We start from the raw sequence: 16,312 nt of genomic DNA, 5'->3' as shown, positions 1-16,312 counted from the left end.
ATGGCAGACACTACCACAGGTACAATTTTCATCAGGTGTAGCAGATTTGCATATTCATTTTTCTTGGAAAATGTAGTTAAGTTGAATTTTTCATATTAGAATTTATTATTTTTTTTCTTTGGTTAGTGGTATTCTGTGATTCTGTCACTGGGGGACATTGCCATGTTAGTAACACTACATAACTTATCTTAGAGTAACTTTATATAACACTGCACAACTTGTCATGTATGTGGAACTTATTCATGATACTGGTGAATTGCAGTATTAGGATGGCTCCTATGACTTCTCCTTTCTCATTTGCAATGCAGAAAGTTCTGTGACTTTGAAGTTGTTCAAACTCTCTTTCTTGCAACTAAATTTCTGCAAATTTAAGTCATTATTCTAAATGTAAGAGATGCTGATTTCTTTAGGAGCATAATATATTGTCTTCTGCAACCAGGGATCCCTTGATGTCACCAACTGAAAGCAGCTTCAGTTGTTCTGTGGTTAACTTCCACAATGTTATCCATTTTGTTCAGTGATTTGCATAACAGTGGAGCTGCAAGTATACAGAGGACAGCCTTGCTGTCATTCTGTGACATTAGTGATTTTGCCACTTATCACATTTGGAGTCTGCATTCAAATCCCATTGGAGACTGGAGGCATCCTTAGACTAGCTACAGCCCTTATTGAAGATAGCTATCAGGCAGAGGAGTGCAGTTTCCCTCATGAGTTATTCTAAGTTTTCAGCCCACACAACTTGCAAATTTGCCCATGAGCATTCTCTTGTATAGACAATACAAACAGTGCAATGTAGCCTTAGATGCCATTGTGCTCTATAACAGTAATAATATTCTCCTTGCTGCTGAAATGTTTTTAACAGACTCCACTTAAAAATTTGCATACATATCGTGTATATTGTACAAAGTTCAATTTTTGCATGATGAATTGGTTTGTTTTTTTTCATCATTGTGACTAATGCTGTACACACTAATTTACAACACACATTGCATTGTTATTATATAACAATGTTAACATGTAACAACACACATTACATTGTTATTAACATTAACAAACAAAAATTAAGCAGTCCACTGTATTTTGAAATTTGCTCCCTACATTGCCAATGTCCATAGGGTGGCACAGTACAAAAAATAATGCAAGGAAAAATCAGTTAGTCTTTTTAAGGTACTCAGTATTCCGAATAAGCAAATAAGGAAGTTTAGCTATGGTTTTCACCATCAAACTTAATGGGCACCAGATTTTAGGTTTGAAATACAGTATTGTAACTTTTACTAGCACCATCAAGTTAAAATTATTTCCATTACATTGTGGATAAACTATCTCTTACAGTATCGTAATATTGTGTTTCTTTTTCATTCATCAATGCCACGCTACATTTATTTGTGTTGAATTACAGTCGATTCCGGTTATTTGGGACACATCGGGACTAGTGCATTTTGGCCTGATTAAGCGGCTGCCCCAATTATCCGAAGTTTCACGTAAATAGTTAAAAATATAATGTGCACCCCCCCCCTTACAATTGGTTCACTGTACAATCAAATCACGTTACGACGAATTCACCACAGTAAAGTTCCGTTCACTATACGATGTGTAGTAAGCGCCGGTCATTGTGATCATGTTTGTGAATTGAATTTTAATTCTATTAAACAGCGATTCTAATTAGTGAAAATAGGAGGAATGTTATCCACAGGCTATAAAAGCAAAGATATATTAAGCACAAATTTACTCTTTATTACCTTACCAATTAAAAAATTAAATGATACGTGAAAATCGGAAGAATATACATGATAATCGGAAGAATTAATACGTACTGTAATAATGTGTACATACTAACTAAACTAGTTGACATTTCTGTTCACTGACATTTGTGGGTGGGGTTAAAATTTAAAACAGTAAAAAGATAAGCAATCAATAACAAAGAACACTGCACACACAAATTGCAAGTAACACAACACGCGCAAGTGAGAACGGAGTAACAAATTACGAAGCTTTAAAAATAGGAATGAAGAGAAGATCTGAAAATTAATTTTTTTATTTGATTGAAGAGTTCATGGAAGTGTAAACACATTTTACCATAATAACCCACAGAATTCCAGCTGTCGGTATTACTGCAAATTCAATAAGATCGAGTTTACTGTCCGTTTATGATAGATTTCACTAACAGAAAAGCCCAATAAATAGGTGACTGCTAATTGTTTTTATTGTTTTATGGTTGTGACCTCCAAAAATCCGACCGAACTACGTGGTACGGGCGGAGGCAATCGTAGGGTAATCTCCAGTGCTGAGGTCTCCTGCCCCGATTAAACGGCATTTTGTCCCAATTAAGCGAAGTAAACCCTGGCTATTTTCTCGATTGGTTTTTGTTTTTTAAGATTTGCCCCAAATAAACGGCTGCCCCGATTAACCGGTGGCCCAAATAACTGGAATCCACTGTATATTCATAGTTAATTAAGAATAATTTGGAGGTTAATAAGAAAATGGTTTTTAATTATTCTGGATAGAAAGTTGAGATTTTAGCACTTTTCTCCCCTCTTTCTCTTTCTAGCTTTTGTGCATAAAAGCTGAGTATGCAAGAATGAAGCCTCCTTCATTAATAAAGGCATGCCATATCACAACTCAAAAGGCACTTTACCTCTTGATTTGTATTGCCACGGCTATTCGAGGCTTTTATTTTTCTTCTCCGGTGAGTATTTTGGATGATTTATGATATTTTATAATATTTTATATTGCTATAATTGAAAATTAACCTTACTTTATTCTTTTATGAACAAGATGTCAATTAACTCAGAAACAGTTTGCTCATGCGAGCTATAAAACAGTTGCATTTACTATTCTTTACCCTTTTTATGATTTTGTGGGAGCCAAATATCATTGTTTTATTAACCTTTTCTGGAGTAAAAGCATATACACACATTAAAGTGTGGTCCTTGAAGTACATACATACGTATATATATGTGTGTGTGTGTGTGTGTGTGTGTGTGTGTAGGAAATTTTGATGCCTTAATATTAAGCTGAATTGTTCATTGTACAGGATGCCAACTTAGAAGACTAAGGAAAGGAAAGTGGAAGTATAAGAAAGGATGAAGCTGAAAGAACATGAAAAATACTGATTTAAACAATGATTAAAAATATACATAATCAATATGATAATAATTATATATAGTATAATATATAATTCTAATTACCAGCATTGATGGTTAGGATCTAAGTTGTAGATTTTGTGTAAAGTGTGAACATGTGGCAAATAATAAGCAATTACTCTTTTGTAAGGCCTGGGATGAATATTAATGAATTTAAAATATCAATGCTGGGAAGAAAGTATAGTTAAATGGAATGTCACAGCAAACCTTGTCAGGGAACCATAACTGTGATGATCCATTTGGGCCATAACATTTTGTACAGCTCTATCAATGTAAGAAAGGTGCCTCCGTAGCCAGGTGGGAAGGAGCAGCAGTGTGTAGCACACGCTTCTTGATTAGACCGGGGTTCGAGCCTGTCACCACCAAATACGGAGGATGCAGAAAGGTCAGGGAATGACCACCTCATATTCCTGGAGCAATATGGCCTTAGTTGCTAATGCTCCTAAAAACCAAATAACAACAACAAAATCAATGTAAGAAGATCAAAATGAAAAAGTAGGAATACAAAACACATGAATTTAGGGTATGCTTTGGCAAAAATGGTGGTCCCAACATTACTGACTACCTTTTTTGCCAAAGCATACCCTAAATTCATAAGTGTGAAGTGTATGGCCCAAATATTACTATTAAAATTTTAAAAAAAATTATGGAAATATTTTGGAATCTTAGAAATGTTTTTAAGAGGTGTACATCTAGCCAAAGGAGACAATAGTGCAAAGGACCACCATACATGTACAGTGCATGGAGAGGAAAAAAAGTGATTACTAGTAATTGGTAAGGAAGGCAAAGCATAGAATAGGGGCAGTAATGCTAAATGACAAATAGATAGCAGTAGTCTGCTAAGAAGTTAAAATACTTAGGTATTCAGGAGTCATAAATTCATCAACCCTGGCAATGGTGCAGGAGTATGTTACTAGAAAAAGAGGTAATTAAATAGTAGGTAGTATATGGCATAGAGAGAGAGAGAGAGAGAGAGAGAGAGAGAGAGAGAGAGAGCAATAAATTTGAGGTAGGGGTGGGGTTGAAGAAAAATAATTAAATGATTAAAAGTAGGAGAGGAGGATGATGAATAGAAAGAATGCTGAACTGACCACTCAGATTACCCTAATAGATAGGTCAGTGGAATAAAAATATGTAAAGCAAAAAGAAAAGTGAAGGAAAGAATTGCTGAATTGCTTTGGGCAAGCTAGGTTGCAAGTGCACAACCTTGGCTGAGGAAAGGTTTAATATGAAATGGGGAAAACCTCAGTATCTTCAACTGATTCTGGCTAACTAGACAATGGAAGCCAGCCAGAGTTTGAATGTTAAAATCACCAAGGAAAAACACCTTGCTATTAGGAAAGTTAGATTGGAGAAATTAGTGTTTCAAAGAAAGGAAGTCAAAAAAATTCTGAATGATTAGTAGACTTAGAAGATCAGTAGAGACAACAATTGAATTTTCCATTATGAAGTATAGATAGAGATTTTAAGCCAGATGACATATACAGACAAGTACTGCTTTTGAAGTGAAAAGAATCATAGAGCAAATAAGTGAGACTGTGAGAAAAAGTAGAGCTTGGAAGACTGTAGGTGGAAATGGACATTATTGAGATTGGAACTGATGTCACATATGTTTGTGAAATGAACGAGAAATTTTTTGAGAGGTTTAGTACTTTTCACAGATAAGTTTATTATTAATTAATTAAGTCTATTAGTTTCTATGATACATTCAGTAGATAAAATAAAAGTAGAGGGGGAAGAACACATGAATTTATGAAATTTTTGGATATGGTGTATAAACAGTAAAATCCTTGCATGATGTGTTGCCTTGATAGTACTTTGCTTGTATACACTATTCTGACTACTTCCAGTCACTAGTTGGCAGGGTAGAGGCCGCAAGATTATACATTAGCTGATCCAGATGCCTCCTAGAGAGCTACCTGTAAGTTTTGTTCATTGGAATATCTGTCAGTCTTCCTGTGAAAATGATTTTAGAACTATACCCTCTAAATGTAAAGAATATTGGGTTCTCGGTATGCTGCTCATCTTAACCTCAAAAGATATTACTCATACTGCATGGTAGAGGAAAAGAGCTTTACTCTGTAAACTAGATATGGATTTCACCTCTTCAAGCCAGATGATGAGATTCATCTGCTACATCTACCAAATTGAATATTGATAGGCACTCAGTTTTTTTTTTATTCTTAATAAAGTGAACTCAATTAGTAATAAATTTCTAATTAATAGTTTTCTTTTCACACTTTGAGGAGCAAGTTTGCAATAGGCTCCGAAGAGTAAGCGTCTTTGTGGAATTTTGAAAATTTGGAAAAGCCGGCTTTGTATGTGGGTGTTTTTAAATATTAATTTTTCTCATACTGAGTTGAATTCTTGCCAAGGGTGAAATTATTGTTAAAAGTCAAATTAAAATTTAAAAAAAGCTTTTTTTTTTTTATATGCAGTTTAAAAGTTTAGAGAATTTTTAAATGCAGTTTAGAGAACTGTGGCTTTAAGCTCAGATAGACAGTGGCTAACAGATGTGATCTCCTTCCCTGATTCTTCAAGTTATTTTGGTATTATCATATATTTTAAATTTTGTCTATAGTTACCTGGAGACAGATTACTAAGGACTCCTTGAGTTTGGGAATATTGTCCCCATTCTCTGAGGGGGAAAATGAATTAACAAGTAAAATGTAATATCTCTAGTTTTTTTTATTCTAAACAAAGCAAAGAATTGAAAAACTGTAATTAATGCAATAATTTCGTATCAGCATGTTTTTTTTTTTTTTTTTTTTTTTTTTGACGTTTTGCAGTGCAGAATGTCTAAATACATTGGATTCTAATGTGCATAGAACATGATTTTTGTCAAGAAACTAAATTTTTCTATAATATAAAAATCTGCAGCCCCAGAAGTTCAGAAGGTGAATTGGTAACTTATTTTATTTTTATTTTTGTTTTGTCAATAAAATGTTAGTGCTATATGATAGTTTTCTTTATACTAATACAGACTGTGAGAATGGCCACAAAAGCACTTTTGTCCCCAGAGGATTTCAGTATAGCACTGAAGAGATGACGGCACTTACTGACAATTTCAAGGCAATTCTTATATAGGGAAAAATCAACTGGGCAGATTAAATAATGTATATATATTTATGCATTTGAAATGACCCTGAAAAGTAAATTTACTTATTTATTTACTGCCCATGAAAAACAAAAATTACACTGCCCTACCATTAATATCCAGACACCCCTCCATGGATGGGGAAACAGGTCCTATACATCAACACGTCACAGAACCTGCTATAAATATGCACACTGGGCTTCAAACAGCAATTGCAAAAGTGGGCATGCAAGATGACACGTTCAGCAGAATTAACAGACTTTCAATGTGGAATGATAGTCGGATGCCATATAAGCAAGCGTTCTGTACAAGACATCACAGTCACTCTGTGGTGTCTTGTACAGAACGTACACTAACCATTGACCTAGGGATCCCTAGGTCAATGGTTAGTGACGTCATATGCAAATGGAAGAGGAATGGGACTGAATCTGCCAAAAAATGGCTTGGTAAACCCCGAAAACTAACAGAATGGGATGAGAGAACTCTGCGAAGAACTGTGTGCACAAACCATAATTTGCCATTGTCTCAAATCACACAAGCCCTCTGTGAGAGTATTGGGCCTAATGTCAGCACTAGTACAATACAAAGGACACTCCATGATATGGGTTACAATGGTCATGCAGCTGTTCACAAGCCATTGATCACCACAACAAATGCTAGATGCCGATTAACATGATGTAAGGAGCATAAATCCTGGATGGTAGAGCAGTGGAAAACAGTCCTATGGACAGATGAGTCAAGGTTTGCACTCTACCAATCTGATGGCCATTCCTGGGTGTGGCAGATTCCAGGGGAACAGTTCCTTCCTGATTGTATCCTCCCAACAATGAAGTTTGGTGGAAGCAGTGTCATGATATGGGGCTGCTTTTCATGGTTTGGCTTGGCCCATTAGTCGTTATCGACAAAACCACGAATACTGAACAATACCAGGGCATCCTGGACAATTATGCACTTTCAACATTATGGCAATACTTCAGGGAATGCCCATACCAGTATCAGCAAGACAACACATCATGCCATACTGCTTGGGTCTTAACAGAGTGGTTTGAGGACACAGGTGTGGAAAAGTTGGATTGGCCAGCACAGAGTTCTGGAACCCTACAGAGCATCTTTGGGATGTATTGGATCGTCGGATACGTGCACATAGAGATCGCCAAAAGAACAAGGCCGAACTGGTGGCTGCATTAAAGGCCGAGTGGAGGAACATATCACCTGACATTTATAAAAAGCTGGTTGAGAGTATGCCACGAAGATTGAAGGCCATCATAAAAGCAAAAGGTTTCAGCACAAAATATTAAATGACACAATAAGCTCTTTTTTTGTCTAAAGGCAGTTGTCCGGATATTAATGGTAGGGCACTGTGTGTACAAGAGGATATCAAAAAGTTTTTCCCCTAAGCGTTATGTATATTATGAACATTGTTTTTTTTTTTACTGTATTCTTGTTTATCAAGTAATATATGCTCCAGAAGTTTTATTGCTCTAACATTGTTTCTTTTGTTACAGAGCTGAATGTGTGACAGAGTGTCATGGATAAAGTTGAATATCGATCCATATCAAATTCCTCATTTTGCAATGCAAACAGTCGACTGTCCACAAAGATGTGTATGGCATATGGATATATCTGTCTATTGTATGATGTAAAACATTGATGAAGAGATTCGTGAGGCCAGAAGAGCATTTGTGATGAGGAAAGAAGTTGGCAGCCATCTACATCACACACTGGTGCCGGATAACAATTAGATAGTTGCTGAGACTGGGATAAGCTATGAATCAATGGAGAGCATCATTCACAATAATTTGAATATGAACAAGGTCTCAGCACAATGGATTCCTCACTTGCTCACATCTTCAAAAAGAAAAAAGGCAGACCTGCTCTACTGAATCAATCATCATGTGTCATAGCAACCTGTCACACATCCTCACATGTTTATCTCCTGACTATGGATGAATTATGGAAACATTCATCATCACCAACTACCAAAAAGGCCAGAGTGCAGCCATCTGAGTTGGACAAATAGGCCGAGAAGTGGTGATTGAAGTGTAACGTTGACAGATGCAGTACTGCATATGGTTAGCAGTAACCCACGAGAAATGTACTAACTGTGTTGGTACTACACTCGGGGAAGTGGAGAGTGAAAAAGACCTGGGGGTAATTGTGCATTCAGATATGAAGTTCACTGAGCAGTGCAGATGGGCTGCCATAGCAGGTCAATGGAGTCTTGTCAATGATATATAGCAATTTTGCTAGAATGGACAAGGAGATGATTATCCTGTTGTAGAAGGCAATGGTCAGGCTAAACCTTTAGTACTGTGTATGGGTCTGGAGGCTTCATTTTAGGAAGGATGTAGAGTTGCTAGAATGAGTACAAAGAAGGGCAACAAGATTGGTGAGGGAGGTAAAGGGGCGCTCTTACCAAGAAAGACTTAAGTTCTGCAAATTGCAGTGCCTGGAGACACATGCATGGTGACCTGATTTAGGTGTATAAGGCTTTGAACGGGTTGAGCAAGATCGATGATGGAATTCCTTCCTCTTGTTCAGATTAAGAACCCGAGGGGGCATAGATTCAAATTGACGAAAGAAGTTGTAGAATAGATGTGCAGAAATTTGCCTTTACATTTGGAGTGAATGGATGGGTGAAATGGGAGGGGTTTTTTTTTTGGCTGATGCTGCATAAGCTTGCTTATGCAGCATCGTATGTCTCAACTAATGCTAATCTGTAGGAAAGGTGCTGGGATGAGATAGGCATTATTCTCATAGATTACCTAGAGAAGGGTACCACCATCAATGCAAATTACTATAGCAACTTACTGAACCAATTACATGCAGTAAGTAAAGAAGAGCAATGAGGAATGTTCAGAAAGGGCATTCTGTTGCTTCATGATAGTGCACCAGCCCACACCATTGCTGTTGCAACCATCGAACTTGCCCATAAGTTAGGACATCATATCTTTTCACATTATTCCTTGCCACCTTATTCTACTGACTTGGCATCTTTCGACTTCTTCCTCTTTTCATTGCTGAATTTATTTTTGCATGGAAAGCATTATTTTGCAGAGGTAATTTCTGTGACAGAAGCATGGTTTCAAAAGCAAAGTGAGACCTACAAAAATGGCATAAGGAAGTGGAAGTGTATTGTTTATAAATTCTAGGAGTATAGTTAATAAATTCAACGAGCTTGAAGTGCTAGTCAAGACATCAAAGGCAGATATTGTTGGGATATCAGACACGGTGTCACACAGACATAAGCAGTGCAGAACTAAAATTTAGGGAGTACTATGTGTACAGAAAGGATAAACAGGACAGGTAGGGAGGAGGGGTTGTGCTGTTAGTTAAGAAACACATAAAATCTAAGGAAGTGCATCCAACTGATGTGGGTGAACAATGCAATGTTGAGTCTGTTTGGTGTGACATAAGCACTGGAAAAGGAAAAATGAGAGTAGGTGTGTGTTATAGGCCTAATGAATCTGATGAGTATAATTAGCAATTGTGCACAGAAATAGTGGGCCAGTAAATTAGAGTGTCTTATAATGGGGAATTTTAATTTCCTGGATATTGACTGGAATTTGTGGGTTGGTCACTCACACACTAGCAAGGCTTTTGTGAATTTATTGGATGATTGTTTTCTACAGCAGCATGTTCGGGAGGCAATTAGAGGGAGTAATACTCTTGATCTGATTATCAGTAGTGATTCTTCATGCTTCAAGAATCTGTAGATAAAGGAATCACTAGGTGCCAGTGATCACAGTGTGCTGAAGTGCGATTTACTCAGAGGTAATTACCATCAAGGGTAAAGAGGAGGGTTTTTGTTTTTGTAAATGTGACTACAGTGGTCTGAGACGGTATTTAAATTCTATAAGGTTAAATAAACTGATGTTACCAACACCAAATTCAAAATGGGAAGCATTCAAAGAATTAATCTTGGCAGCTACTAGGCTTTCCATACCAACAAAGAAATATCGTTCAAGATTTAGGCCTAAATGGATGTCAGATGAACTAATTATACATGTGACAGAGAAGAACAATGCATGGGATACATATAAATTAACGTGTGACACAGAAACCTATGATAGATAAAAGCTGGTCTGTAACCAAGTCACAAAGGAGGTTAGGTAGGCGAAGGCAGATTACAAGAAATCTTTGGCAAAGGATGCAAAGAAAAACAACAGCAAGTTCTTTACTTATGTAAACTCTAGAAGGAAGGGGATGAATCAGATTGGTCCACTTGATTTCGATGGTTCAACTGTTGATGATCCTGCTCAGGTAGCCACCAAACTAAATGAATATTTTGCATCGACATTCATACATGAGGAGTTATTCAGGGAGGGGAATGCTAGAGGTGTATTCAACTCTGGCAGTAAGCCAGATAATCTTGTAATAACTGAGAGTAAAGTGGAGGAGAAGTTGTTAAGATAAACACAAGAAAGCCACCTGGGGTGGATGGAATGTATCCAGTTATATTAAAGGAGGCAGCAAAGGAAGTAAGCAAACCCTTAGCCATAATTATGAGAGCTTCCCTGGACTCAGGGGGGAGGTACCCATGTACTGTAGATATGCAAATGTGACCCCAATCCACAAAGGGAGACACAGGTAATTACAGACCTGTTAGTTTAACTTCTGTTCCAGGGAAATTAATGGAGGCACTGGTTAAAGAAGCATTGCAGGATCATCTAGACAAGACTTCATGAAGCCTCCATGGGTTTGTTAAGGGGAAGCCTTGTATGACTAATTTGATTGGATACTGTGATGTAGTCACAAAAAAATTGGATGCAAAGAATAACTTTGATATTATGTATTGAAAATCTTAGAAAATCCTTTGATACTCACGGAAGACTGCTGCACAAATTGGAGCAGTGTGGCATTGGAGGCAAATTGCTGCTATGGATAAAGGGATGGTTGAGTGGGATAAGACAGAGGGTGGTAATCAATGGACACTGCTCTTTGTGGACTAATGTTATTAGTGGAGTCCCTCAGGGTTCAGTGTTGGGTCCATTGTTGTTTTCTGTATTTATAAATTATATTGATGATGGTATATCAGGCTTAATGTCCAAGTTTGCAGATGATATGAAGGTTGACAGGGTTGTTAATGACACTAATGATAGTACACTGCTGCAACAGGATCTAGAAAAGTTGAGCAGATGGGCTGAGAGATGGCAAATTAAGGTTAACATTGACAAATGTAAAGCACTACATATGGGAAGCAGTAATCCCAGAGTGACGTATCAACTCTGTGGTACTACTCTGACAGTGGTAGAGAATGAAAAGGACCTGGAGTAATTGTGCAGGCAGATATGAAGTTTTCTGAGCAGTGCAGGTGGTCTGCAAGAGTAGCTCATGGTGTCTTGTCAATGATATACAGGAATCTTTCTAGCAGGGATAAGGTGGTGATTATCCCCTTGTATAAGGCAATGGTCAGACCACACCTTGAGTACTGTATACAAGCCTGGAGGCCTCATTTTAAGAAGGATGTAGAGCTGTTGAAATGAGTACAGAGAATGCCAACAAGATTAGTGAATGGAACAAAGGGTTGCTCTTAAGAAATGCTTAAGTTTTGCAAATTACAGTGTCTGGAGACTAGGCACCTGCGAGGTGATCTGATTGAGGTGTATAAGGCCTTGAATGGTTTGAGCATTCTCAATGCGGATGGGATTCTTCCTCTTGCTCAGAATAATCGCCTGAGAGGGCATAAATTCAAATTGAGGAAAGACTGTTGTAGGATAGACATGCGGAAGTTTGCTTTTAGCCAGCGGGTGGTTGATTGGTGGAACAAACTTCCATCTGTCGTTGTAGAAGTTGATAGCTTAAATAGATTCAAGGCAGAACTTGACAACATTTGGAGCGAGTGGATCGGTGAAATAAGGGGTGTTTTTTTTTTTTTTTTTGCTGATGCTATATAAGCTTGCTTTCTTGCATCATGTGCGTTTGCTAACGCCAAGTGCCACAAAAGGTGGGAGAAATGTGGTCGCTTTGGGTGGTGACTACATAGAGAGGGAGTAATATATTTTCCAAATCTCAGCCTTCCGGGACATGTAGAATCCGGTCACGGAAAAACTTTTTTATACTCCCTTACACATACTTCTCAAAGGGTTAAAAATGGTTCTATGTTGCCTTTTGTAAGCAACACTGAAATGCTCAGTATTATAAGCCCTTCTTTCCCCCCATCCATTCAATGTGAGTAATAAGCATAACATATTGTGTCTATCCATTGTTTAATGTTTGTATTTTTTATATTTTTGACGGAGTTATTTCTACTGTGGCCTTCCTTCCTTATTATACTGTTATCTTGGGAACTGTTTCAGTTGGTTTTTTTTTTTATAATAACTGTTAATTATAATGTTAATTGATTTGTGAGAGCAATAAAATTGTTTATTAATAGTAATAATAATAAAATAATTGAAAAAGTCTAATGACAAGAAAGAAAATGAATGTATTAATGTAAATTGATGAAAAATTCTCAGGATGAACATGCATTTTCAATAAAGTAAATAGATGATAATCGTATTACATGAAAAATTACATGCATAATTGAATTTCTCTTTTAAATGTTTTAGGAAAATGCTGCTCTTCAGTGGACAACAAGCTTATTAAGTGCATATTATCCTATTCTCTTATCTGGCTCTTCTTTAGTTGTATGCTTTTGGGCTGAGGTAAGCAGTTAATTCAGTTTTCAGGTAATTTTTTTTAATCCTTAACAGTAAGTCCTCGACTTACTGTAAAGGATAAAATTCAAGAAAAAGGAAAATTCAAGCAAATCAACTTCTATTTATGAAAACTTTGTGAAAATAAAACGTTATTCAATATCCTATCGAGTACATACTCATATATAAATATAAAAACGTATCTAATTTAGCTGAAAATATCCATTCTATACTAATCGTTTAATATGTTCTCAGACCATGGGATTCGATGGTGTCTTGAAGTACTTGTCCAATGATGTCTGTGCTGTAGCTCTTTTTTTTTTTTTTTTTTTTTCTCATTGTATATCAGTTTGTAGTATGCAATTGCATCATGCACTGCTCAAATTACTTTTTTAAACCATTCAGTGCCTGGATCGTGAGCTTTTAAGCCAGCTAGTCGATCATTTTAAAGCATTTTGCCATTTCCTTAGTATCAAATTGGTTAAACTTCTTGTATGTCCTCTGAAACCTCTTCTTCATTTTAATGGTCATCAAGATCCATTAAATTTTCATTGCTTAATTCCTTTCTATGACTTTGCAATAATTTAATAAAGTCATTTTCTTCTGAATTTAATTTCAATGTTTTGGTCATTTCCACAAGCTCTCTAATTACATCTTCACTTTCCGAAGCATCTTGAAGAAACTGGGGGATGAGTTTCTTCCAGACGGCATTCATGGTAGATACTGTAATTTCACTCCAGGCAGCATCGATGTTTTTAATAGCTTTGTAAATGTCAAATTCTTTCCAGAACTGCTTCAAGGATCTGGCATTCTGTCCTTCAGTGGCACTTCATCATCATCAGCCATTTTCAATCCACTGCAGGAAGAAGGCCTCTCCAGCAACTTTCCAGTTCCTTCTGTTTTGTGCAATGGCCATCCATTTACTACCCACAAACTCATGAATTTCATCTATCCATCTCTGCCGTTGTCTTCCAGGTTTTCTTCTAGCTCCTCTTGGGTACCATTTCGTTATTTTCTTAGTCCATCTGTCATCATGTCTTCGAGCTATGTGTCCTGCCCAAGACCATTTTAGTTCTTTAGTTTTGATAAGAATGTCCTTTACTTGAGTTTGCTGCCTAATCCATGTGTTTCTCTTCTTATCTAACAGTCTGATTCCCAATATAATTCGTTCCATTCTTCGCTGTGTAGTTCTCAGCTTCTCTTCCATTCTTTTGGTGAGTGCCCAAGTTTCACTTCCATAAGTCATGGTGGGGAGTATACATTGGTTCATTATTTTATGTTTCAGACAAACTGGAATATTGCTCTTCAGTATGTGACTATATTTCCTGAATGCTATCCATCCAAAATTTATTCTTCTCTTGACTTCCAGCCATTTATCATTATTACAGTTAATAACTTGTCCCAGATAAGTATATGACTCCACCTTTTCAATTACTGCTCCTTCAGTCTTTATGTCCCTTTCTGTGGCATACTTGTTCATCATTACTTTCGTTTTAGCCATATTCACCTTTAGTCTAAAATCCTTACTAACTGTGCATAACTGATTAAAATTTTCCTCTAATTCTTTGGGATCGTGACTTATGACCACAATGTTACCTGCAAATCGTAAATGGTTTAGGTACCCTCCATTCACATTGACTCCTTTCTGCGACCAGTCTAATCTTCTGAAAGCTTCCTCAAGGGCAGCAGTAAACAACTTTGGAGATATTGTGTCTCCTTGTTGATTTTAAATTTCCTACTGTCTTTGTGTAGTCTAATAAATGAGGTAGCGTTCTCATATATTTCCTTCAAAATCATAATATATGGGGGTATCTGTGCCTTGTCTTTCCAGTGCCCGAAACATTGTTTTATGCTGTATGGAGTCAAATGCCTTTTCATAATCCACAAATGCCAGGCATAATGGTGTTTTATATTCATTTGCTTTCTCCATTAGCTGTGATGTTACGTGAAGGAGATCCATAGTTGAGAATCCTGTCCTAAAGCCAGCTTGCTCTTTCTGTTGGTTCTAATCTGTTAGTAATGACCCTTGTGAACAACTTGTAGATGTGGGATAACAAGCTAATTGGTCTATAATTTCCAATTCCTGATATATCTCCTTTCTTATGCAGCAAAACTATGATTGCATTATTCCACTCCTTAGACATCACACCTTTTCTAATGCACTTTTTGAAGAGTCTTGCCAGTTTTTGTGTTATGTCTATTGCTCCCAATTTTAACAACTCTACAGTAACTTCATTTTCCTCCGTGGCTTTCTGATTCTTCATTTTCTTCAATGCATATTCTACCTCATCGTGGTATGTCGTATGTGTTGCTGATTTGCGATCCATCTTTCCCACTGCTGGCATCATTCCCTCACTCCTTGTATAATTCTCTATAGTAGTCTTCTGCTATTTGAATTATGCCTCCTCTGTTATTTATAAGTAAACCATCGCTATTATTCAGTTTCAGTATCAATTGTCTTTCTGGCTGCTGATTTAAGTCCTTTATTTTTCCTTAATGCTTGTTCTACTTTTCTTGTGTTAAATCTTCTTATGTCCTCTCTGAGTCTCTTTCTAATGGCTTTGCATAACTCAGTATACTCAATTTTCTCCTTGTCAGTGTTTATCTTGCTCTTCATTTGTCGTCTTCGGTTCATCATGACAAGTGTTTCTTGACTAATTTTTTCTTCTTTGGATTTCTTTTTCCCTATAGGTTTCTTGGGCTTTATCACTTTCAGAAAGTTGTAATATTCCTCGTCGGTGTCTTGCGCAGTCTGCAGAAGCTCAAACATGTTCTTAAGTTCTAGTACATACAGCTTTTTCTCCTCTTCTATTATCTCAAAGGCCTTTGTATTATTTACTCGAGTCAGTTTTTTCCTTTCCTACACCTGTATTGAGTGAACATATTACAATTCTGTGATCACTTCCAACATTTACATTATTCAGGACGGTAGCATCATTCACGATATATCTTCTGTTAGTAAAGGAACCACTAGGTGGCAGTGATCACAGTGTGCTGAAGTGGGATTTACTCAAAGAGGTAACTACCAGTAGGGGTAAAGGGAAGGATTATTGCTTTCGTAAAGGCAACTACGATGTTCTGAGACAGTATTTAAATTCTATACAGTGGGACCAACTGATGATGTTACCAACAGCAAATTCAAAATGGGAAGCATTCAAAGAACTTATCTTGGAAGCTGCTAACTTTACATACCAACTAAGAAATATTGTTCAAGGTTTAGGCCTAAATGGATGTCAGATGAACTAATGAGACATATGGCAGAGAAGAAAAATTGCATGGGATACATACCAATTAACACGTGACACAGAAGCCTATGATAGATACAGGTTGATCTGTAACCAAATTACAAACGATATTAAGCAGGCGAAGGCAGATTGCGAAAAATCTTTGGCAAGGGATGGAAAGAAAAACAGCAAAGAGTTTTTTACTTATGT

At 36.9% G+C, this 16,312-nt stretch overlaps 1 protein-coding gene across 3 annotated transcripts in view; it reads left to right on the top strand.

Annotated features, from left to right (window-relative positions):
• Nucleotides 1–16,312, top strand: part of LOC150089511 (uncharacterized) — a 258,840-nt gene that overhangs the window by 113,559 nt on the left and 128,969 nt on the right. For all 3 annotated transcript variants that reach the window (XM_090389530.1, XM_090389531.1, XM_090389529.1), the window contains exons 4-5: nucleotides 2,549–2,686; nucleotides 12,792–12,887. In XM_090389530.1, the coding sequence (XP_090245656.1) occupies nucleotides 2,549–2,686; nucleotides 12,792–12,887 (234 nt within the window). The remainder of the gene's footprint in view (nucleotides 1–2,548; nucleotides 2,687–12,791; nucleotides 12,888–16,312) is intronic.

The sequence above is a fragment of the Mastigoproctus giganteus genome, chromosome 2 (genome assembly GCF_048544385.1).
Source record: "Mastigoproctus giganteus isolate SK-2022 chromosome 2, ASM4854438v1, whole genome shotgun sequence".
Taxonomy (NCBI): Eukaryota; Metazoa; Arthropoda; class Arachnida; order Uropygi; family Thelyphonidae; genus Mastigoproctus; species Mastigoproctus giganteus.
This window is presented reverse-complemented; position numbering and strand designations above follow the sequence as displayed.